The sequence below is a fragment of the Apus apus genome, chromosome 21 (genome assembly GCF_020740795.1).
Source record: "Apus apus isolate bApuApu2 chromosome 21, bApuApu2.pri.cur, whole genome shotgun sequence".
In the NCBI taxonomy this organism is placed as follows: domain Eukaryota; kingdom Metazoa; phylum Chordata; class Aves; order Apodiformes; family Apodidae; genus Apus; species Apus apus.
The window spans coordinates 6,560,192-6,584,177 of NC_067302.1; the positions used below are offsets into that span (position 1 = coordinate 6,560,192).

At 48.3% G+C, this 23,986-nt stretch overlaps 3 protein-coding genes across 4 annotated transcripts in view; all 3 read left to right on the forward strand.

Annotated features, from left to right (window-relative positions):
* Positions 1-6,374, forward strand: part of LOC127393212 (protein argonaute-3) — a 29,569-nt gene extending 23,195 nt beyond the window's left edge. Inside the window, exons 18-19 of one of the 2 annotated variants that reach the window (XM_051638104.1) lie at positions 312-511; positions 1,099-6,374. In XM_051638104.1, the coding sequence (XP_051494064.1) occupies positions 312-511; positions 1,099-1,228 (330 nt within the window). In that variant the 3' untranslated portion in view covers positions 1,229-6,374. The remainder of the gene's footprint in view (positions 1-311; positions 512-1,098) is intronic. The other variant, XM_051638105.1, reaches the window with a different exon arrangement.
* A 6,977-nt stretch (positions 6,375-13,351) lies between these two features.
* TEKT2 (tektin 2) lies at positions 13,352-18,017 on the forward strand. The gene is made up of 9 exons (XM_051638103.1): positions 13,352-13,518; positions 13,867-13,992; positions 14,580-14,785; positions 15,132-15,275; positions 15,822-15,936; positions 16,233-16,340; positions 16,689-16,832; positions 17,015-17,094; positions 17,637-18,017. Exons 1-9 carry the CDS (start codon positions 13,363-13,365, stop codon positions 17,848-17,850), a joined length of 1,293 nt encoding a protein of 430 aa, XP_051494063.1. The 5' UTR covers positions 13,352-13,362; the 3' UTR covers positions 17,851-18,017.
* A 337-nt stretch (positions 18,018-18,354) lies between these two features.
* On the forward strand, positions 18,355-23,730 carry ADPRS (ADP-ribosylserine hydrolase). The gene is made up of 6 exons (XM_051638107.1): positions 18,355-18,576; positions 19,426-19,522; positions 20,386-20,593; positions 20,692-20,876; positions 20,965-21,065; positions 21,593-23,730. Exons 1-6 carry the CDS (start codon positions 18,357-18,359, stop codon positions 21,883-21,885), a joined length of 1,104 nt encoding a protein of 367 aa, XP_051494067.1. The 5' UTR covers positions 18,355-18,356; the 3' UTR covers positions 21,886-23,730.
* The last annotated feature ends 256 nt before the right edge of the window (positions 23,731-23,986 follow it).

The following is a 23,986-nucleotide window of genomic DNA, read 5'->3' on the forward strand; positions in this document are numbered from 1 at the left end:
TTTTTTTTACCTTTGTTATTTCTGAAAATAAAACTTGCTACCTTCATGAATTTGTAGCCACAATGAAATTGACATTGAATCAAGTTTTCAAATGTAAATAGTTTGAAAGACTGAAGGCAATGTTTGGTGATTTGCTGACTAAATGCAGACTGGTGAATTACAGGCTGTGGAAATGGAACCCAGCAGTGTGGGGGTGTTGACACAGCGATACAGTCATTCAGGCTAGACAGTCTGGGCCTTTCTGAACTTAAGGATCTGACTTGATTGTATGGAAAAGGCAGATAAGTGAATTGTTGTTCCCTTCTTCTCAGGGTACCAGCCGTCCCTCACACTATCATGTATTGTGGGATGATAACTGTTTCACTGCAGATGAGCTCCAGCTGCTGACCTACCAGCTCTGCCACACCTACGTGCGCTGCACGCGCTCGGTCTCTATTCCCGCGCCGGCGTATTACGCTCACCTGGTGGCGTTCAGAGCACGATACCATCTTGTGGACAAAGAACATGACAGGTAAATGAACATGTGGTTTTGTCTCCATTGGTCTTTGCTTCATTGTCAGGCATAAAGCCACTGGGCTATAAATAGTTATTGCTCGTTTGGCAGTGAATTTTTGTTACCCCTGGGACTAGTCTTAAGGTCACCATTGCTGACAGCTGCTGCTCAGCATTGGACAAGGGTGAGTTGGTGGGTTCTAGTGAGCAGCACTCGGATTAAAAGAACTAAATTTATTTCAATAAAGTATTCTGTTATTACTTTGACATAGTCTGAGGGAATCAAGCCATGCATTTAGATTCTTGCTCTGGAATTAGAGTAGCCACGAGTGAAGCAAACGTTAAGTGCTTCCCACTTACCTAACTCCACTTTCTACGTCAGAGGTATTTTATAACCTTCCAACCATCAATATATTTGTAACAGGCTTATTTTTAGATTAACTAACTGGGGAGCAAGGTAAAGGGATTTGTCAAAGGCCTTGAGGTTGCTGAGGGAGTACACAAGTAGGTTTTTTCAGCATCCAGTTCCATCACTGTTGCCATGTTACTGTGCTGAATGCTGAGATGTGACGGCAGCTTTTTGATCCAAACTAACATGATTTACAGCCCTGCTGGTCTGTCTTGCAGTGCTGAAGGAAGCCATGTTTCAGGACAGAGCAATGGGAGAGACCCCCAGGCCCTGGCGAAGGCTGTACAGATTCACCAAGACACCTTACGCACGATGTACTTCGCTTAAGTCACTAAGAGGGGCGCGTGCTTACCGGGAGGAAGAACTGAAACTAAAGCCACATACAATGTATGTTCCCGGCGGGGTTGGTTTATGGGCTGTGCCTCCCACCCTGCTGGAGCTGACACTGTGCAGGGGGGAGAGGCTTAACCCTTAAATTGACACAAGGAAGATTGTTTACTTCATCGAGGAACACAGCACTATTATGCAATATGAAACCAGCCAACTGCTTTTTGGCGCGGGCTCCTCCAGGAAGCGCCGCCATCATCTTTCTTTGTTTATTTTTCATAGTTTAACCCTCTTATGCCTTTACCTCAAGTTGCTCGGCAGCACAACTACCTTTGCAAAAAAAAAAAAAAAAAAAATTAAAAATCAATAGTGTGATTTAAAAAAAAAAAACAACAAACCCCCTTTCTAGGAACAATCTCAGTGATTGTTTGGAGGAGGGAAGTGTGCAAAATAGCAAAGTTTTTTACCCCACTGCATTGAGGAATCTTTCTCTCAGTGATGCCATCAAACATTCAGATGTGAACATATCCAAGTACATTTGTATGTACAGCACTAACTAGAAAAAAATTGAGGGGGGAAAGATGCGTTGCACACTAATCCAATAATCTGAACCTAATTTAGCCAACTGCTGCCTTTGTGTCTTTCTTCACAGCTTTGGAGTTCTGGGCTCCAACAGTTCCCCTCTAAAAAGCAAAGAAGCTAGTGGTTAATGTGCAGGCAGTAGTGACCCAAACTGTTCTTGCTCCCTGGTGAATTTCCTAAAGCTGCTGTTTTACCTAGTCCAAAAGTTTCAATTATTTTCTATCTGGCAAGTCGAATATCTTGAAGCTTCACGTGAGATCAAATGTCCCAGGTTTTATGGGATTACATGTAGTAAACACCAGAACTGAAACTTTAGAGCTAAGGTCTTTTTGAAAAAAGAAAAATGCTAGTTTACTTGCTGCCTCTCACACCTTAATGTGATTTCATATGTATGTGTTTTTGAAGTTTAGCTTCCTTTTGTTTCTTTTATATTTATTAGAGTAATAATAATGCTTTAATTTAATTATTACAGAACATATGGTCAACATCAACTTTTATTTTTTAGAAATGTAACCATGTTTATTTTTTAAAAAACTGACAACTTGTTTTGCTATCTTTTAGTGCAATAAGCATTCTAAAGGAAAACTGTGTCCATTGAGCTGTACTAAAGCAGTGTTTGTACCACTAACTGTGGAAGAATGGACACCTCCATGATTTTAAAAGGACAAAGTAAAAGCCTTAATTTTGAAAGGAAAGTTTTATAGTCAGAAGGAATCTTGAATTTTCCTTTTTTAAGTCAAAAAAATAGCAAAAATGCTTCTAGAATTCCTCGAGCTTTACTTGTCACTGCAATATTTTGATTTAACAAAGGAATTGTCCATATTTTTGGCTTTGAAATGTGGAGGATATATTTGAGTTAAATGGAAAGGGTTTTTTATTAAGATCTAAGTTTTTACGTGCTTAGTTAAATCTATTTGACATCAGTGAAATGTCAGGAATTAATAAAACTTTTTATGCTTTTTTCCTCTTTGATAATGACTTTCCTTTTAAAATTAAGTTATTGGTAACTTCATTTCACTTTGCAAATAAAGAGGGCTGGGATAGTTCTAACATGTTAAATCACTGAAATGTGAAACAAATCAATGGGACTCTTTTCATTCCACTTTAAAGGTAAAACAATATTTAAGATGTCAGAGATGAGCATTTATTCAGTGAGGGGACTGGGGAGTTTTGCACTTTGTAAACTCGTGAACTGCATTTTTGACTGTTTTTATTTGCACTGGTTCATAGTATATATACTGCAGATTGTTTGTATGGGCATTGCTGTTATCCCAGCCCTTCTGAGCTCCACCTGCTCTCCACATGAAAACCAGTGGGTTGGTATGAGAGTAGCTTATCTCCTGGCATCCTCATGAAATCCACTGTTTGCCAATATACTGTCTTTTGAGCCTAAAATCTGAGCCCGTTTTGCTTCGACAGGTATGAATCCCCCCCATTTTTTTCTGCCAGAAAACAAAGTACTGTATTTTGTGCATTTGTATATTGTATGGAAATGTACCTAGTGCTGTTCACAACGCTGTCTCAAGGAGCTTTACTGAACACTTGGTGTATATTTTATCTCCCAATATCAAGGAGGATAATGTAAAAAGACTCAATTTTCAAAGTTGAAGTTGCACTGGAACTAGTCATGATGGTGGGCAGTTGGCCTGTGGCTTGTGGGTCCCTGGAGAGAAGGTGGGAGGGTGATTGTGGTGGGGTCTGGGACCCCCCCGGGTCAGGTCTGGGACCCGCTGGGATCTGGGAACCGGGCGCCTTCCTCAGCTGCACCCCCAGCCCCCGGGGGGGTGTCTTTGACAAGTCTTTGCCTTCTCCCTGCACTTCCCTTTCCACACCTTCAGGGAAACCTGCTGCAGGGAGGTGAGTGTCACAAAGTAATTGGAGCAAGGTGGTTTCCAGGGAAGTATCTCCCGTGTTTTTCTTGGTCTGTGACCCGTCAGTTCTCTCAGAAGCACTGTAGCTAGGAGTTCTGTTTATAAAAGGTTCAGGTTAGGCTTTTTACAGAAAATTGTTTTAAAATAGAGATTTTTTTTTTTAACTATTTTACAAAGACTTCTTGTGGATTTCTGGCGTTTAGATGATAATTCCTTTATAAAAGTCTTTTAACTCTCCTTTCAAAGACACTGTCTCCTTCTCACCCTGCTCAGTGACACTGATTGGAGAAGCTTTTTTGCTTGCTGCTTTCACCAAAAAGCAAACTGAAGAAACTTCATTGGGAAAGTGACTTAAATGACTTGCTGAGCTAGCATTGTACCTGGTTTTCATGTGAAGAGTATTTGGAAGTTTTAATCTCTATTCTTGGTTTTGCAAATATCTACGTAAAGTGCCGATACTTCTTTGTATTATGATATCAAGTTACTGGCGTTGTGAGGGCCACACATTGATGCTGTAGCTGCTATATTTATTTAAGTGGAGATGGACAATTACTGCACTAAGGAATGAGGAGATAAGCAAGGAATCAAGGTTAGTTAGATATCTTGGTTTTGTTTCGTTTTTTTTCAAAAGAGAATTAATGGTGTGAAATATCAAGTGTAACAAAGGGTGCTGTCATTTTAACTGAGATTAAATAGCCAGATATTCTTCCTTTGTTTAAAAACATATATTTTGATGTTTGCAGTTTGGGGGTGGGGGTAGGGGGGGTGGGATAAATGGTACCTCATCTGTGGTGGCAGTTTCCAGTATATTTTCAGAGTATATGGATTTCTTTTATTTTTGTACCTGCTCTCCTTTAAAAAGACCAAAAAAAAAAAAGAAAAAAAGAAAAAAAAAGAAAAAAAGAAAAAAAGATATTCAAATGTTATGTGCTGTTAGGGGAAATCTTGAGAGGTGTACCAGATCCCCCTCCCTGGCTGGGAGCTGGATATAGCCCACAGCAGGACGTGGGCAAACGTTTGGCCAGTTCCTCACTCTGCAGACATCCCGGGCTCCTTTTCATGCCTGTCCAGGCAAACAGTTGCTGCCTCCTCAGACGCTGACCAGGCCCCTGCCCCGAGACCTCGCTTGTACTTAACAAGTGCCACTAATTGCTTCCGTGGTGGGAGCACGTACAGGGACCAGCCAGTTCCAGTGCTGGGGCCACAGGATCTGGAGCTCAGCCCTGGCCTGGGGGCTGCAGGGTCCGGAGCAGGGTCCCAAGGCTGAGCTCTGGGTCCTGCAGCCCCCGGGCCTGGGCTGAGCTCCTGGAGCTGGTGGCAGCTCTTCTCCTGACCTGGCAGAAAGCCTTGCCTAAACCTGCCAGCTGGTGACGAGGAGATCCAGATTTAGAGAGACAAGTAGAGTGTTTTGTAGTTGAGGCATTAAACTTGCTACATCTGCTCATGACTGACTCCCCTGTAAGTTGTTGTTTTTTCCGTGCTGGGGGCACTTCAGCCGTGGCCGATTCACTCAGGATCACTGTTCAATGTGTAATCTCCTTAAGCATTGTCCAAAAGTTATTTTTCTAGGGTTCATTCTGGAGTCCTTTTGAAAGTTGGTTTGGCTGTAGAAATGATTTCCAGGAGTAAAATAGGTTTCTGGAAGTGGTCAGTCAGATTATCTTGAGATGCTATTGTTGGTCCTAAACTATTTTCGCTTCCTTGTTTTTGTCCTATAAGATGCTCAACATAAGACACCAGATCAATATCATCTGTCCTACAAATTCCAGCTACAAATGCTGGTTTTCTGCTAGTCTTGAAGTTCACTCTGAAATTCCAAGCTCAGCCTAAACTTTAAAAAGCTTGAGGCGTGTTTGTTTGCTTTTTTTTTTTTTTTACACTTCATGTCTGGTCCTCCTTTGATATTTTCCTAGCTTTGTGAACTTACTCAAAGCACTTTTATATGCAAGGAATCAAAAGCTCAGATTATGTATGTTGGAACCATAAATGCAGTTTTCAGAGATTATTTCTAAATGGCCATCTCAGTCTCTGGTCATGCCAGGCAGATACTTGTCCCTTTCAGTGCTGTGCAGTTTTGTGGCTGCTGTTGGCAGGTTGATTGGATCCAGTGAAAAAATCCATAGGGATGTCAAAGGGAAAGATTCCTGTCTTTCTTTTCTACCCAAAGATGGTACTTTAGATCAATATGGGGTATTAGGACATAATTTTTGTTTCGGCACATGTTTAAGTAAAACTTCACTTTAGCTAATTCTCTCATTTTTTGTAAACCTGAAAAAAAAAAAAAATAGTGGTTAGAGCTTGAGCTAATGGATGCTTTCTGCTGGTAGAAGATTTTGTACTTTCTGTAGTTGAGGTATGAACAAGGTGGGTCCAGGATCCTACATTTTACCTCCCTAGTAGAGTCTTATGAATATTGACCTCTTTAAAACAAAACCAAATTGTTGTCCCTGAGTAGGCAAAGATGCATTTGGAGGGGAAGGAATGGGAAGGGAAAGCCTGGCGAGGGAAAATAGTGAAGCATCAGTTTGACAGAAACCAGGGTAGTGCTGGAGAGACTCCCCCCACTTTCCATCCCTGGCCTTTTCCAGTCCTCTCTGAGGTTCCCCCTCGCCAAACACGGGTAATTAACCTGGGGTCCTTTGAAAACAGCAGTTCCACTGTTGAAAACTTGGAGTGATTTTTTTTTTTTTTTTTTTTAAGCAAGACAGTCCTCAGAAAGTGCCTTTTTAGCAGATGGTGCTGTAGATTTTTATTTTCCAGTTGTACGTGGCTGAAAATCTAAGATAAATTGTTGAAAATGCCAAGTGTTTGATGGTATCTTTCAGGTACTTTCAAGCATCAGCTTCTCTGAGTCAGGACCAAGAATAACCAGGAAGGTGCTTTCACTGGGAGGCAGAGGCATTGAGGAGTGATCACCAAATTCAGCTGGTAGGCTAGAACCAGTTTTGATGCAGTCAATGCAATTTTACCTCTTCACATTGAGGGGGTGGGGGGGGGGGCAGGGGTGTAGGAGAAGCAGCAGCACAGGACTCCTGGGGTGATGTTGGTCCTGCAAGGGAATCAGCTGGTGAGGGATGCTGTCTCTTTGAGGAACAAGCTCCCAGAGGTGAGGCAGGGAAACAGCTGTCTGGAGACTGAGGAGATGGCCAGTCCTGCTGTGGGCAGATCTCACCTGGCCCGTGTGTGTTTAAAGGAGTGATTGGCATGACCCAATGGGACTTGTGGTTCCCACCTGAGAGTTCTGATCCTCTGGGTGGGAACAGCTTGGTGGGGTGGAGAGGCTGCCCTGCTGCGAGGGCTGAGGAGGGTCCATGGGGAGTTTGGTGAGCATTCCTCCAGTCAGGAAAAGCTGTAGACTAGATTATTAAACACGGCACCTCAGCAACCTTGTAATGCTGCATAAAGTAATAATAATAGCAAAGTTCTGCTTTGATTACACTGTAATGTGCTTGCACATGCCTGCAAAAAATACACACTTTCATTTTTGTGATGGTCTCAATAGCAACTATTGGGCTTTTTTCTTTTATAAGAAACCTTATTGTGGTGTTTCTGTATATTTATTGGTAATCTGTGTGCAGCTCATAGGTCTGTGTCTGGTCTGTATGTTGCTTTTCACACTTTTATCTGGAAGAAGCTTCTGAATGTTTTGGTTTTCTTCTCTGAAGTCAGCTTAGCTGGTTGTGTTTGAGAGGAGACAGAATAAAACAGCTCACTAGACAGACTGCTTCAATTGGTACCTTGTTTCTTTAAGTTTAAAACTAAAAATGTTTGTGTTCATTTGATTACTGTTCATGCAGTAGTGGGCATTTCAGATGTGGAATAACTTGATGTCAGGATATTTTTGGATATCAGGAGCTTAAGCGCAAAACTCCCACTTTAATTGCAAGTGGTATCTTTGCAGGACTATGTTTGTGTCTGGCCTTTTCTCTAGGAATAAGCAGAGCTTTTTGACATCTGATAATTTGGACATGATCAATGAAATATTTCTGGTGTTCAGTCCCAGGGTGGGGCAGTTGCCCACATATCTGGAAAGGGACACTCAGTGAATGTGCAGTGGAGCACTCCTGCTTGTGCTGCCCACAGAGACTATGAACCAAGGATCTTGCTGTATAATTTCCTCTGATTCAAGTTAGAGAAATGAACTTTCCTGTAGTTTGTGACCAACTTTGTCTTACTAGAGCCACCTGGTCAGTATTTAAGCTTGCAATGATATGAAATTATTTTATATTCCCAGTTTCTTAATATTACTCGGCAAGGATTTAGAAAGCATTTTTTCACTCTAAATTCTGAGCCAAAACTGTCTTTGATCCCCTTTTAGTAGTAGGTGTTTTAATCTTTTAGACTAAAAAGGGTGAAAAATCTTGCACCGTTGTCTTGTTTGCAGCAATACTATCCATCTCTGCCCTTGCCTATCAACCAGTTTATTTTCTATCTACATTTATTTAACTGATACTGAAGGTTTTTGAGACTTAGAAAGAAGTTGCTGCCCCCTCCTCTTTGCACCAAAATAAATGGGCTTGCAGCTGATACTGTGGGCACAGATCTTGTCTTGGTGGCCACGAGCTGTAGCACTCGTGGGTTCAGTCACAGCAGAAATGTTCTGTATGCTTCTGTTGCACTAATTGGAGGGTGCTTGGTGTTCTAAAATATCCCATGTAAATACAAGCTGGTAATCTACTGAAGATGTAGACACGCTATTAAAATACTTCAAATAAAACAACAAGGACAAAAACTCAAAAAGAGCCAACCACCTAGTGACATGGATTGTTTAAATTCATCCTCCCTTCTGGGAAAGTTTGAGACTGAGGATTTGTTGTAATTGATGCTACTCATAGCAAATCATGCTGGGATTAATCCTAAAACTGAACTCCCTCAGTGTTAGGTTTTATGCAGAGGAGGGGGAGGTGGTGACTGTGCTCTGAACCAGATAGTAGAAAGCTCAACAAAATGCAAGGAGGAAGCTTGTTTTCATATTGAAAAAGCTGGATATACTGAAAAAAAAAAAAAATCTCATGCTGCTAGAGCCTTGTGAGCCTGTATCTGTATATCCACAGTTTACCCAAAAAGGCCTCACTAACACATGAGGGGGAAAGCCTTTTCCTGTATTTTTTAAGAGTGCTTGTTCACCTCCTGGAGGGCCTGTGCTGGGAAGCAGGTGGCAGTGCCTGCAGCAGCTGCAGAGTTAACTGTGCTTTGTATCTAGGCCTTGAAGCCACCTTACTTGGTTTGAAACAGATACAGGTTCCAGCAGATGGGTGCTATTTGAAACCACGGAGCCAAGGGGGTTTGTGAGCAGTATCTGACCCCTCTGTGAAACACATGCTCTGGTAGATGGGAACCAGGAACCTTCACACAGTTCATGCCCTCGTGTGCCTGGCTACCATGAGAAACAGCAGCAGGCAGCTGTAGAGTTAATGTGCTGCAGCACTACAGTTGCTCTGCTCTTCCTCACTCTTACCTACCTCCCTGTTCCCTTAGCAGGATCCCTCCCCCCCACACGGCTGTGATGAGGATGCTGAGGCTGGGAAAGGTGAACGGGCTCTGGGTGGGAGGGCTGGTGGTGGCAGTGGGAGCAACTGCCCTTGGAGGAGCCGGGTGGTGTCAGGGGAGCTGTGGTCAGCTCCAGCCCTTGAGGGAAATGGATGGGAATATCACATAGTAGCTTCAGTGTCCTGAACTGTTTGTGTCAGGCTTGCTGAGAGCAAGCATGTGCCTTTTTCTGATCAAGAGCAGAAGCTGGAAAAACTCATGATTGCATTGGTAGGATGTTTAATGTTTTTATTGAACTCTTTTTAAAGCTCGAAGGCCTTGGTCAGAATGGAGTTGGTTTTGTGTTGAATTACTTAGTGAGCCCTGGTTTATTTGTGAATTAGAACTACCCAGAGGAGAAGCTTTTAAAATAAGTGGTTTCTGGAGAGTAATGTCATCAAATAAATACACTTCCTGGTAGACTTGCAATTTTTAAAATACAATTTAACCTTGATATGTTTCTCTATCTAACGAGAATCATTAATTCTGCCTTTCTTTGAATGTTGCCTGTCCACTAATGTCTGCACTTCTTCCTGTGCTCCTGCAGCTTTCCATACACTCCATTCATTGCTTCTTCCTCCCCTGCCCCTGTTTAGTGGCTCTAAGGACATGAAGAATGTTGTCCAGTGAATGTCGGGGAGCAGTGCAGAGGTCTGATGGAGTGGGAATGTGGAGGTGAGGAACAAACACCACAGATAATTCAAGAACCAGTTTGGCAGCAGCTGAGGGTCATGATGTCTGTGTGGAAAATTGTGAAGGGTCTCAGGTATGGAAAGACTTAGCCAAGTAGTAGGAGAGGAGATCCCCCCTCCTGGGGTATGGAGGTGTGAGTAGAGGGAAAGCTGTTGTAGCTGTGTGCTGTGCAAAAGCACCTGCATCCTTAGGTGGTAGTTGGGGCTTAAAGCTGCTGAAAAAGTGGATTTTTCAGGTGGAAATGAAAGAGCTTTTAAAACAGGTGATATTTTATGCAGTTTTGAAATACTGATGAGTTGCCCAGCCAGGAGCTCTGGTATCAAGGCTGGCTCTGAAATGGGTTCCCTCTCTGTCCTTGGGTAAAAAATTCTGCCTCCCTTTTCACCCTACTTAGAAAATGTTGCTGATGATTCACATCGCCTTAGGAGAGCCAACTGTGAGGTGTTCTGAGGATGAACCAGGTTGTGGAAGTGCTGAGTTCTTGATACAAACCTGTGCCCCTTCTTGCAAGTTTGCATTTTCAGTGAATAGGGTTCTTTTTGGTGTCTCTCTGACATGAGCTCTTCTCTTACACCCCAGCTCTGCCCAAGGAAGGCCACTGGGATTGCTCCCATGATTTTTACCTGTTACTTTATTTTAAGATAATCCATTTGTTTCAAAGCAGACTGTCAGAGGGCAAGTTTATTTAAATGGAAGGTGTTGTTTTTGTTTTTTTTTTTTTTCATTGCTGGGAATTATATAGGTCTTTTAAACACATTTTGCAGTTAGAAAATTAGTACCTACTGTAATACTATCTAGCAACACAGATGTGACTCCATGTTGAGTTTAGGGCTATGTTAGCCCATAAATCATAGGTCTGCAACCCATTGGAGTACAGGTGTGCAAGAATCAGCTATTAAATTAGTAACTCATAAACAGCCACTATACTTACACTTGCAAATCTCTTCAATATATTCAAAACCAGTTTCTTTGATAGAAAATCCATGCCTTGCTGGTTAGTGTTCACTCAGACATAATAGCAAAGCAATACCCACTGGAGCAATGCTAAATCTTAAGAACCTTTTGAAGTTTTTGAACCTCATGGAGTGCCAGCAAAGTGGAAACTTCAGCAGTGCTCTTTAACTGGTGAGGAAAGTTGAACACCAAAAAAACTCTGTGAGAGGAAGACTGATAGAGACAAAATTTGTCTTAGAACTTTTTTCAGCTTTGCCATGAAGCTCAGCTTCCTTTGGGCACTCATTTTGTACATCACTTTTCTCCTGTGGCTACAGCTTTTAGTTTGGACTTTTATTTCAATTCTTCATCAAAATGTTCTCACTTCTGCAGTTTTCTGTGTTGCATCTAGCCTTGAGACAACTTAAATGTTGTTTTCCTGTAGAAAAAAAAAACTGCTTCTAGAAAGTTGCATTTTGTGTCTGATTTGCAGGCGGTTTCTATAAGCCTCAGCACAGCAATAGAGTTGGCAGAAGGAGGTTTTGGTCTGAAATGCTGATTTTTACAGGCTTGTTGCCCAGCCCCAACTGCCATGAGCAGTGAGTGGTGCAGGGATCTGCATTTCACAGGCTGGGTGACACTCTTGGGGCTCACAGGGTTGAGATCCTCCTGTCTGCTGTGTTCTTGTTTCTCCCCTCGGTGTAAGCCCTTCAGCTTCCCCAGGTAGCCTGTTGGTGGATGGACAGTGTTGTTGCTTGTCATGGGATAAAACACAGCTGTTGACGTGGCCGGGAGGTGTGTGGTCATAGCCAAGGACATTGTCTATCAGCAGATGTTACTTTAAGGCATTCCCAGTAACTGGTAGCATTGGGTTATGAGCCAATATGGGTGTTAAAGTGTCTTCAGGAGAAGGGGCCTCAGGTGGCCTTGTGTGTGCCATAAACATTGCTCGTGATCAAGCTGTGTTTGTGTAGGAGACTGCTGGAAGCAATGTTGTGCATATGAATTTTGCCTATTTAATACCCTGTGTTTAAATGGAAACAGAAACGAACATTGTGCTGTTTGGGATTCCTTTTCAGAATAAAATTCTAATAAACCAGTCTGGTGGACTGAGACTCCCTCTCTGCCTGTCTTGCTCTCTGATGTGCTGGTCGCTGCTCCCTCTCCTTGGGATGTTCACGTTCTTTCAGCAGGAGCTGGGCTGCCTTCCCACCCTGAGGGTCCTGGGGCTTTTCAAAGCAAAAGGGAATTGTTTTGAGAATAAAGCAGAGCTGTGACTTGAGACATTGCACAAGTAGATTGTAGACGGATGGTGAACAAGCTGATAAAAGCCTTTATTTTTCCTTAACCATCTGGACACGTGTGCCCATCTGTCGCTGGGCGCGCTGAGCAGGAGCTGTGCCCTCTGCCCGCCCTCCCTTTCCAGGCAAATTGTTCTTGCCAAAATTTTCTACCTGTAGCAAGAGTTGCTTTCTTTCCAGCGCAGTAAAATGTCGACTTGTCACACTGTTCCTTCCCTCTCGCAGGCAGCTGTAACCTCTGTGTAGCAGCAGCAGCCCCCAGCTCTGCTGGCTTTAGCTCCATCCAGCCGGGTGTCTTGTAAACCAACCCTGTCCATTTGACAATTTTTTATTATTTTTTTTTTTTTAACGCATATGTGATACTTCTACCTTTATTTATTTATTTAACATGCTGGCCTCATCCCAGGCTCTTCCCACAGCCGAGGCTGCAGGCGCAGGAGCGCTGGGGGCTGCGGGGCCAGGCGCCGCCGGTTTGAGGCCACTGAATTTCCCTTGAAAAGAAGAAACCAGCGGGGCAGAAGCTGTCCCGGGCTGGGCTCGGGGTGCGGGTGGCCCCGCTCCCGCCGGCCCCGGGCACCGGCCCCCCCGCCCGGGCGCGCGCCGCCGCCTGGCAACGGCCCCGCGCGTGCCCGGCAACCGGGGCGGGGGCGGCGAGACGGGCCGGGCCCGGCGGTGAGCGGGGCTGGGAGCGGGGCCGGGAGCGGGACCCGGGGCCGGGAGCGGGACCCGGGGCTGGGAGCGGGAGCGGGGCAGCTGGAGCACCGGGCTCGGAGCTGCCTGCGGGGCTCATCCTGCGCCCCTTGGTGCCCTCTCCCCTGCCGGCCGGGCAGCGGCAGCAGCAGCAGCTGTGCAGCCTCCGGGGCCTGGGCCGGGCCTAGAGCAGCTGTGACACACACGGGCTGTCATCTCCTCGGGCGGCTTGGCCGGGCTCGATGGATGCTGCAGGTGCCATAAGCAGCTCCCTGTCTCTGCAAACAGCACCGTTCTTTGGGGAGGGCAGGTGCACAGGGCTCTCCCCCTGTCCCGGGGACAGAGGGTGGCTCCGGCCGCCCATCCCAGTGCTCCCCTGGCCGTGGGGATGTGTGCCTGCAGTAGGTGCGGTGCCAGGTCTGAGCTGCTTTCCTCTTGAAGAGCTTTCCAGCCTGTGGATTTGTCTCCACTTCTGGTGTATTTCCATGAATAAGCACAAGAATCTTCACTCCGTTTTAGTCCCCTGTTCAGCGAGATGGCCACGCTGAGTGTGAAGCCAGGCCAGCGGTTCTCGGTGCCAGACTGGCACACCAGCTCCCACTTCATCTCGGCTGATGCTGAGAACACACGTTCTGCTTCCCACCAAGTCCGGCAGGAAGCCCGAGCTCTCCGCAACGAAACCAACAACCAGGTGAGTCTTCTGGCATCCTGGCTGCTCCTGGGCCGGTCAGAACAGTGGACTGGGGAATGTGGGAGAGAAGGAGGAGGCTTTGCCCCTACAGAACCTACCAAATATGTCCATTTACTTCCTGCAAACCCTTGTGCAATGCTGCACGTGTACTGAGTCCCCAGGCCGTGATTCTCGTGTCCTTTGCAGCTTGTTTTCTGTGCTCTCCATTTGTGTAGGTGTCCATTAGACCAAAAGGCATCATCTTGTGCTCCTGCGGGGGGTCAGTCAATGCTGAGAACAGGGAAAGGCTTCAGCAAGATTCACAGTTGCAATTTAAAAAAGAGTAATGGTGTTTCTCCTCGATTCCAGGCAAAGTGGGATGAGCATGACAACCGAACCCGCCTGGCTGACCGTATCAGCAGCGTGAACAGATGGAAAGAGACCTTGGACAAGTGCCTTGCAGACACAGATGCGGAAATCGAAGCCTTATCCAAAGTATGTTGTGAGGACAGATGGCTGGAAATCAACTTGTGCTTTTAACATGGGATGTTAAATAATTGAGGCTTGTCTTCTGTGATGGGCTTGAGTGCAGGCAAGCCACTGTGTTCTAGGCTGAGCCAGGCCCTTTTATGGAGGTGTGCATTGCATGCTCACCCTGGGTTTTTGGATGGGTTTTGTTGTGATTTTTTTTTTGTTGGTTTTGTGGTGTTTTTTTTTTTTTAAAAAAAAAACAACTCTGAAGGATGAGAAGTTTGTTAACACCATTATCCAAAAAAGCTTTATTTTAAATAGAGCATAGCAGTGGGACATCTCTCTGATTCCTTTAGTCCTGAGCCTCTAGGCTGCTGCTTCTGGAGTCCTCAGGCTCCAGCAAGGTGTGACTCCCAAGGCAAACAGCAGATGTGGAGGACTAACCTGTTGGGCCTTTGCAGTTTTCATTCCAGACTTGCTAGAAGGTTTCAGAACTGCCAAGACAGGCTGAGTGAGGCCCTCTTAGCAAGGGTGTTGGTGGGTTCCCCTTCCTTTCTTCCTTGCATCCCTGAAGGAGACCCTCCCCACACCCAGCTGACTCCTTCCTCCAGGTGAAGGAGGCTGCAGAACGTGCTCTCCAGGCCAAGAACTTGCGCCTGGATGTTTCCATCGAGTGCCTGACGCTCCGCGAGAGCCGCCGCGCCATCGACGTGGTGCGGGACCCTGTGGAGGAGGAGCTGCACAGGGAGGTCAAGGTGATAGAAAAAGCCAAGAAAGAACTGCAGCAGAAAGTGCACGAAGCCTTTGAACAGCTCTGGTGAGGGGAATGACACAGCTTTTGGCCAGACTCTGCCCACCTTGCTCGGCCCTGGCAGTTTGTGCCTGTCGTGCCCTGAGATGGGCAGGCAGGCCCAGGCGTGGTTACCCTGGGGCTGCTTGAGGAGCCCTTGGTGGTTGTTGTCGAGGTCTGTGGAGTCTGGGGGTCTGCAGGGGAGCAGGAACATGGGCATGCTGCTTCACCAGACTGGGCCCTTGTCACTGGGAGGGCAGGAGCTCATCAGTCATTTGAGGGGGATGACTGAGGTGGTGCTGAAAGCTTTGGAAACTGAGAGCTGCCTCCCCCCTCTATGTGCTCGCACTTACTCCAGCTCTGCTTCCCACAGCCTCCTGCAGGAAGCTCGGCAGCAGCTGAGCTGGGACCACCGGTGCAAGACAGAAGCCTTGGAAATAGATAATGTGTGTTTGTCCCTCAACGTCAACTGTCCCAACATCTCCTTCAAGGTCAACCCAACGCGGGTCCCAAACGGGTAAGGAAGAGCCTGCCCTTGTGTGGCCCAATCCGTGCTGGTGCTTGAGAGAGCATGGGGGTCTGCTTCCTTCCATGCTCTGGCCTGGCTTGATGGGTGCAGAGAGAGCTCAGAACAAGAGCTGCTGGGATTTGTTGTGGCACTTGAGTTGTGAAACCACAGACTTCTGGGAGTTCTCTAAATTGTCACCACAGAAACAGAGAAGGTGGCTGCCCTGCCTCCCTGGCTGTAGGTGACACTTGGTAAGCAGTGTGGTATCAGCCTTTGGCACAGCTTGTGGGGGTGTTGCTGCACATTTTCACTTGCTTGGCATTTTATAGCCGGGTTTGGATGTGTCCCCAGTTTGAGCAGATGTGGGGCTTGGATCAGGAGCCGCAGGGCAGCAATCTCCAGCTGGTGCAGTGAGGGGATCAGACAGGATGTGGCCTCCAGAATTCCTGACTCATTTTGGACTGTGCAGAGCTGCCTTGGCCTGCAGCAGGTGGTTCTTTTTGAACTGGCTTGGAAACCCCCAACTTATTAGTTTGACTGCTGCTTTGGTCACAGATCAACTACACCTGAGGAGTGGCAGCAGAATAGCCAGTTCAACAAGGATCGTGCTGAGGCAGAAATGAAGGCTTCCACTGAGCTCCGAGAGGCAATAGTGCTGCTCATTGCCCAGGTAAATCCATCCCTTGGCTCTCAGTTGGAGTGCAGAGGTTGGATCCAGAGTGGGAGAATAGTCTGTGCTGTGGCCAGGGAAGGGGGTCTTTGAAAAGCCAGCACTGGCCAGTGGGCCTGTCAGAGAGCAGCCCCCTCCTGCTGGAAAGGGGAGCTTGGCTCTGCTCTGCAGCTGCCAGGACCCAGCTGGTTTTGCTCACAGGCTCAGTCTCAGGTCATCTTGTGTGATGGTCATACTGGCAGCTGCTGGGGGGAGACACCTTCTGGAGATGTGACTGGTGCCTGTTCTCTCTTCAGACAAACAACGAGCTGGAGGCGCAGCGAGTGGCTACGGAGTTTGCCTTTCGCAAGAGGATCAGAGACATGGAAAGAGCCTATGGGGAGCTGAAATGGCAGGAGCAGAATGTAAATGTTGCTTTTTTGGTTATCAACCAGAAACCTTGGGTGTGAATTTGACCTAAAAAGGTTTTTATGTGCAAAGCTAATTGGCCTGAGCATGGTTCCATGTGACAGCTGTTAAGTGGCCCTTTTATTTCACCCCTGGTCTCAACTGCTGTGGCCATGAAACACCAGCAGCACCATGCCTGGTCTGTGTGGAAAGCCCAGGCTCTGAACAGCAGGGTTCAGTACTTGGAAGCCCACCAGACCTTGTCTGAAATTCATTCCCAGCACAGTGAAAGCCCAGGATGCACGGGGGCTGTTTTCCAGTCTGTATCCCTGGCTGTGCCTCACGATCCGTGCCTTTATCCTTAGACCATGGAAGAAATTGCTGAGATGGAGGAGGACATCCGGCGGCTGGAGGAAGATCTCCGCAGGAAAGTGCAGGACCTGAAGGTGGCGCACACCCGCCTGGAGACCCGCACGCAGCGGCCCTGGGCGGATCTGTGTCGGGATCAGGTACCAGCCTGCCCGGGGGGACGGGAGAGCCCACCAGGTTGGGGCTTGTGGGGCTCCGAAAATGTGGGTGAGCAGCAAAGCAAGGAGATGAACACAGCTGGGCTAGAAGAAGAGAACTGTGGCCTTTGTAAATCAAGACTCCAGCCCCGTGAACTGCTGTGTCCTCCCACCCCATCTCACAGGTGCAGTTTGGGCTGACAGATGAGGTCCACCAGCTGGAGGGGACAATCCGTGCGCTCAGACAGAAGCTGGCAGAGTCACAGTAAGTCCCCTGCTCTCTGGGGCAGAGTGGTGGCCCAGCATTGCCCCAGTGAGGGATGTGGCCACGTGCAGCCCTGGAGCACTTCCAGAGCTGCATTTTGGAAGATCATGTCTGCTGAGATGAGGAGTGGAAGTAGTCCTGGGAGCTGGGATGGGACAGCAGAGGGCAGGCAAGGCAGGAGAGGTCTGTGTGGTGGGAGGGGGGGTGGGTTCCCACAGCCCCTGCTTGACTCTTGACTCAACCAGGCTCAGATGGGTCTAGAAGGGGAAAAATAAAAATGGGTGAAAAGGAAAGTAAGAGCCAGAAGTGCTGCTCTGGTGTGGGCTGCCGGGGTGCACTGCTCTGCCCAGGAGCAGCGTGTGGTCTGGCTGTTCCCAGTGCTGCTGCCACGCACCAGGAACCACCCAGGGCCTTTGTTCTCCCTGCAAAGGCTGCACGTTTCTTTCTGGTGCCAGAAAGTGGGAAGCTGGGCGTTTCCTGTCCAACTGGGGAAGTGAAGGCAGCGTTTGAACCCAACTCCTCTCACTTCTGCCTGTTCCCAGGGATGCCTTGAACGCTCTTCAGAGACAACTCCACCGCATCCAGACAGATATTGGCTACAAAGCCAATTCCCTGATGCTGGACAACAAGTGCATGGACAGCCGGAAAAAGCTTGTGATCCCCGTCGAGAATTTTGTGCCAGATCTTGACACTTTCAACAGGACCATGAACCGAGTGCCCTCGCCGCTGGAGAAGGGGCAGCCAGAGTTGGCTTAGAGTGCCAGGGAATGTTGTGTAACGAGGAGAAGGCTCCCAGTGACTCAGTTCCGCAGCAAGGAAAGAGAACATCTGTGTTGTGTTAGGATAATGGGATTCTCTTCCCTCCTCCGAGTTTGTTGTATAACTGTCTGTCCCCTTCCACGATGTTTATAGGTTCCTGCACTCCGAGGAGCATTATAAACAATAAAGAGTCTGTCCCCAAGAGCTGCTGTCAGCCGCCAGTGCTGGAAGCCGTTTCCCGGTGATTAAACCCATCTGGGGGCTCTTCAGCCGTTTTTAAGTCCTTTTAAAAGCGCGACAAGGGACAGTGTGAGGGGACAGATGTGCTGGGGGGGTGCGCGGACTCAAATCTCGCTGGGATTTGAGGGGGAGTTAAACCCCGACGTTTTCCCCCCGTGCCAGCGGAGCGCGAGCCGCTCTCCTCCGGGCCGCCAGGGGGCGCACTCCAGAGCCTTCGCGCTCGCGCGGCCCGCGCCCCCTGGCGGCCCGGAGGAGCGGGCAAGATGGCGGCGGCGGGCGCGGGGCGCGGGGCGGCGCGGGCTGGGCCCGGCCCCGCTCGGTTCCGGGGTTGCTTGGCCGGAGCGTTGCTGGGGGACTGCCTGGGTGCGGTGTTCGAAGGCAAGAGTGTGGTGAAGCTGCCTGAGCTGCTACGTTTCCTTCAAGGCCTGGAACCGGCGGCGGCGCCGCTTGAGGCGGAGGAACCGGCGGGCAGCGCCCGCAGAGGTGGGCGCGAGCTCCTCGGAGGCCCGGCCCGGAGCCTCCCCTTCCGTGCGCCCGCTGGGGTTTGGCCACTAACACCCCCTGGATCGGGCTCTGGGGTGTGGGGTGCGGCCCCCGGGCCTGCCCCGCAGCGGGCCCCGCGCCCCCGCCTGCCTGCCCGGCGTTTGCCCCGCGCGCGGCCGAGGGTGGCCCCGCCGAAGCAGCGCCCGGTGCTGGCCCGCCCGGGGCAGCTCCCGCCGTGTGAAGGGTCGTGATTTGCTGTGCTCGGCAGGGGGAAGCCGGGGTGTGCAGCTGGAAACGGGGTGTCCCGGTGCAGGGGTGTCAGCAGTGACACCAACAAAGACATAAGGAGCGAGAGTGAGAGAAGCACGAGAATGATCATTTAACACTTAGCAAGTGATGATGGATTCGTATTGGGGCTCTGAGCTGAGCAGCAAGCCCTGCAAACTTCCAGCAGCATCTTGATGGCACTTGGTGGTGTGGTGGTCTTATCCAGAAAAGCACTGTGCTTTCTCCTAGTCAGTGTGCATGGTAAAGTCCTTGAGAAAGAGGCTTGTCAGTCACTTATCCATATGCCTTCCTAGATACTAAACATTTTATCCTGGCTCTTATTAACCTTTAAATACTTCCTGTTTCATTATTGCCCTGAGTGCATCTCTTGCTCTGCACCTTCTCGCTCAGATGACCATGGCTAATGATGAGCTCCAAGTGCTGGGGACCTTCTGGTCATGTTTTAACTCCATTTGTATGGATGATCAGGCCTTGGGAAGCAGGGAGGTGCCAGCAGTGGGGAAGGACAAGAGGAGAGTTTGTCCCTGGATGGTCACATTCTGTCTTGACCTTCTCTTTCAGAAACACTCTCGTACACAGATGACACGGCCATGAGCAGGTCGGTGGTGCAGTCCCTGCTGGCCAGGAGAGAGTTTGATGAAGTTGATATGGCCAAGAGGTAAGGGCTGCAGGCAGCCTTGGGGGCCAGGCTGGTGGTGTTCACGAGTGAAGGCAAAACTTTGTTAAGATCCAGCCATTGCTGCAATTTTCTGTGCAAGGGGACAGGGGCTAAGGCAAAGTAATTGTTAATTTGTGAGTGAAAAAAAAAAAATCAGGAAGATGATGGCAAGTCCTGTAATTCCTTGTGTGCTTTGCACTGTCCTGGCACATGGAGGGGCCTGAGCTGTTGTGAGGGTTCAGAGTCAGCTGTGAAATGGTGCAGGATGGGATGTGCTGCATTGCAGCCGTGTGTGGGAATTCACCTTCCACAGAATCATTGAAGAGTTTGGGTGGAAGGGACCTTGAAAGGTCAGAGAAGTTGAAGCATTCCCTTTCATGTTTGTTTGTTGCTATTTGTGTTTGTACTTCCCTTAATTTAGTTAGCAAGTATTAGTGAGGTCAGCTTTGGTTTGTTTATGATCCATTTCCCTTTTGAATCCACAGCCCTGGTAGCATTTGGTTCCATTTAAGAGAGAACATTTATTTGTTTAGAAAACTCTTCCATTGAACTTGAACAAAAGACTTTCTTTGTGGTTGTGACCCACAGAAATGTTTCCAGTTTGCTTCTATTTCAAGGCAATGTGAAGGGGGAAACAAGTGGGCTGAGAAAGGTGATGTTCATACCCATTTCCTCCTTTCACAGCAGTTTTTGGGCATCAGATTCTTTCCCCACAGAACTGAATCACTTGACCCCTGACTGGCACTGAAGAATCCAGGTGTTGTTAATTCCCTGCATCGAAAGGCTTCACAAACCTCAGAACAGACTGAATATCCCATCTGTTTTTCTCCCTTGTGTAACTGCTGCTCTCCTGCTCCTGCCAGGTTTGCTGAGGAGTACAAGAAGGAACCCAACAGGGGTTATGGGATGGCTGTTGTCAACGTCTTCAAGAAGCTCCTGAGCCCCAAGTGCAACGACGTGTTTGAACCAGCAAGAGCCCAGTTCAACGGGAAAGGCTCCTACGGGAACGGCGGCGCCATGCGGGTGGCAGGCATCCCCCTCCTCTACTCGGATGTGCAGGATGTGAAGAAGGTGCTGCTGCTGAGAACCTGACTGCTCTGGGAGGTCCTGCTGGTGTTGGGGTCTCTGGGATCCCTCAGATTTGCTGACCACGTGTTCTCTCTCTGCAGTTTGCGAAGCTGAGCGCGGAGCTGACCCACGCCAACTCCCTGGGCTACAACGGGGCCATCCTGCAGGCCCTGGCTGTGCACCTCGCCCTGCAGGGGCAGCTCAGCAGGGAGACCTTCCTGGAGCAGCTTATTAGCCACATGGAAGATGTGGAGGCAGATGATAAGTCTCTTACTGATGCCCGAGCGTAAGTAGCAGTGAGGAGCCCTGACTGCTGGTAGGGATTGTTCTGGCTCTTTGCATTCTCTCTTGTTCACTGTGCTCTTTGTTTCCAGGCTGGGATTTGAGGATTTACCATTTTCCAGGCGTCTAAAGAAAATAAAGGAATTTTTGGAGCTCAGCAGTGTTCCCAAAGCAGATGTATTGTTTGAATTAGGTAAGTCCCTTTCTTATTGCAAGTCTTAGGAAAGAGCTGGAAGCAGGACTGGCTTAACAAGCCTGGCTGAGTTGTCCTCCTCTGCCTCTGGTGCCCGTCAGGCACGGGCTGTGCTGGAAAGGCTGCCTGTGCTCACCAGGCTGCAGTTCTCTCAGTCTTGACCCAGCGCCTCCTTCTCTGTATTGGTGGGAAAAAAAGTCTTGCTAAGAAAAACTTACCACAAACAACGTTTGTGAATATTCTCAGATCTCTTGTTTTAATGCCTGGATCCCTGTGCTGGGTGGGAAGGGGCAGATCTTTGTTGCCAAACTACTGGTGTAGCAGGAAGCTGGTGTCCAGCATGTGAAGAGTGAGAGGCTTCTCTCCTGAGCTGCCAGCTGACCTTTGCACTTTCTCATGATAAAATCAGTGATATCAGTAGGGAAAGTAACTGGCAGCAGGGAGCTGGGGTCAGAAGGACAAGGTACTTCCTCAGGGAGGGCAGGACACACGTTCCATGGCACTGAAGGAGCTGGTTCTGTTCCCAGGCAACGGCATCGCCGCCCTGCGCTCCGTCCCCACCGCCATTTACTCCTTCTTGCGCTGCATGGAGGCTGACCCTGAGATCCCTGACCACTACAGCAACCTGCAGAGGACCATCATCTACTGTATCTCTCTGGGTGGAGACACAGACACCATTGCTACCATGGCAGGAGCCATTGCAGGGGCTTATTACGGAGAGGAGCAGATACCCCCAAGCTGGGAGCAGAGCTGTGAAGCTTTCCAAGAGACACAGAAGCTGGCGAACAGCTTGTACGAGCTCTACAGCCAGCGGCCCTGAGCCCCCAGGGCAGAGCTTCCCCAAGGCCAGCAGGGTGGTCACGTCTGCCTTCCCCTCAGAAACAGGTGGTGGATCCCTGCCATCTGCAGAAGCTTCCACCTGGGAGACACCTCTGCTGGGAGCTGGAAGCAGGAGCTGTTTGTGAAGAGGGACCTGCCCTTGAGTTGCGGGTCAGCTGGGCAGTGGCTGCGTGTGGCCCCTGGGACAGAGGGTGTGTCTCCTCAGAGGTGTACGGGAGTGTCTCGTTTCCTGTAAGATTCCTGCTGCTTGCTCTGCCCTCCCTTGTGCCATCTGGTCCTGGCAGTTACTCGGGACGTGTCTGCATCCTCTGACTTCCTTGCTGTTTTCCTCTGCTCCTGTGCCGTGTTGTTTCAGTTGTCAGTGGCCCGTCCTGCAGCGGTGTTGAGAGGCTCCACATCCCTCTCAAACACCAGGTCATACTGCTGACCAGCTGAAGGATGTAGGTGGGATTCATCAGCCTGGAGGACGTCCTGTGTGGTGGCACAAGTTTCTGGTGGGGGCAAGGGGGCTGGAGGGCAGCCTGGCCTGTGAGGGACAATTGGATATTGGCTTCCTTAAAGGCAGATTGAAAAGTGCCAAAGATTGGAGGAGGGATTTCTTTGCAGTGCTGGTGGCATTGTGAGAAACGCCTTTGGTGCGTGCAGACACAATCCCAGTTGGCTCATTGTTGCTGCTTGAAGAGGTGTAGTTCCTTACTGCTCCTTTGGTGTCCTTTGCTCTGTGCTCCACCTGGCACTGTCCTGATCTGCAGTGTGTTGTCCACTTACATAGCTGGCTTTCACATGGCTGCAGCCACTCTAGCTACTCCCTTGTTCCTAATCCATGTATCCTGCATTTTTAGTGCTGTCCTGTGTACGTCCAGAGCACCGAGATTGCTGTTTAAATCTGTGGGTGGAGATAATTGTGACACTTGGTGTGACACAGGGATTGGATTTCTTTTCTGCTGCAGTCAGCAACAAAAATTACTTCAGCAGGAAGCAGGAATTACTTCTCACAGTTCTAAAACTCTGTAATTTATAGGAATCATCTGAGAATAAAGGGAAAGTAAGTTAATGGGGAGAATTCATCAAAGCTTAAAAGAATTTGTGTATTTAAAGCTGGTGGCCAAGAACATCCTAGCAAAGCTGTGTTTTTCACATTTAAAACCTTTGCCTAGCAGAGCTCGTCAGAAAGGGTGTAACAGCTTGGGTATGGCATGTCTGAAAAGCTTTCTAATAACTGAAAACAAAAAGAAAGAGGCAAGCAGTCATCATACGGAAATGCTTATAAATGTCAATGTGACAATTCTCTGTGATTTCTCCAGTATTTCTGGTGGCACTGGGAAGTGGCCGTGCTGCTCAGACGAGCTCCCTGCCTGTTGGTGTCACGGTGGCTGTGTCCAGCTGTGTGCACATGTGGAAACTGTGGCTGCCAGGGGTTGTTCCAGCTTTTCCTGTAGTCTGCTTCCTTCAAGTGCCAGTCTGCTGTGTGATGCTGTAATGGGTTTTCCTTGTGTAAATGAATTCTTGTCCTGAGAACATGTGGATTTTTGGCCTGCTGTATATTTATGTCTTGTGCTGCAGACATGAGATGTAAAATGTCAGGTTTTTCACGTTATTCTGCCAGAGTGTGAATGTACTCACGGAATTATTTAAAAGAAGATCTCTTCCTTTTAAAGCAGCTTTGTAACTTTCAGTGCTTGGAACTCAGGAAAAGCAGAAGAGCTCTTGTTTAAAAAAAGTACAGCTGATTTTAGGCCAGAATTTAATTGTGAACTAAAACATTTAGCTCTGACTTTTCAGGAGGAACATAAAATCACTTAGTTATGTTTGTTAATTAGCTTAATGCTCCTGTTGTATAATTCAAGTCAGGGAGTTGTTCTTCCATACTAGATGACCAGAGGAGTCCTGTGAGAACCTCTGGACTCTTTGCCTCACCCCATGCTCCCTTGTATCTCACAACCTGCAACTACTTGGTTCTGGGTGCTGGAAATCTTTCTGTAGAGGCAGAATGGAAGTTGGTGGGTGCTGGTTGCAGACACCTGTTGTGTAGCAGAGACTCGTGCTGCCCTTGGGATGAGTTAGCCCTGGAAATGTGCTGC

Bases quoted from the DNA above. Each gene is read 5' to 3' on its own strand.
- TEKT2 (XM_051638103.1), top strand. From the start codon at position 13,363: ATGGCCACGCTGAGTGTGAAGCCAGGCCAGCGGTTCTCGGTGCCAGAC. The intron at 13,519-13,866 runs GTGAGTCTTCTG...CCTCGATTCCAG, and splicing joins GCAACGAAACCAACAACCAG to GCAAAGTGGGATGAGCATGA. The intron at 16,833-17,014 runs GTACCAGCCTGC...CCCATCTCACAG, and splicing joins CGGATCTGTGTCGGGATCAG to GTGCAGTTTGGGCTGACAGA.
- ADPRS (XM_051638107.1), top strand. From the start codon at position 18,357: ATGGCGGCGGCGGGCGCGGGGCGCGGGGCGGCGCGGGCTGGGCCCGGC. The intron at 20,877-20,964 runs GTAAGTAGCAGT...CTTTGTTTCCAG, and splicing joins TCTCTTACTGATGCCCGAGC to GCTGGGATTTGAGGATTTAC. The intron at 21,066-21,592 runs GTAAGTCCCTTT...TTCTGTTCCCAG, and splicing joins AGATGTATTGTTTGAATTAG to GCAACGGCATCGCCGCCCTG.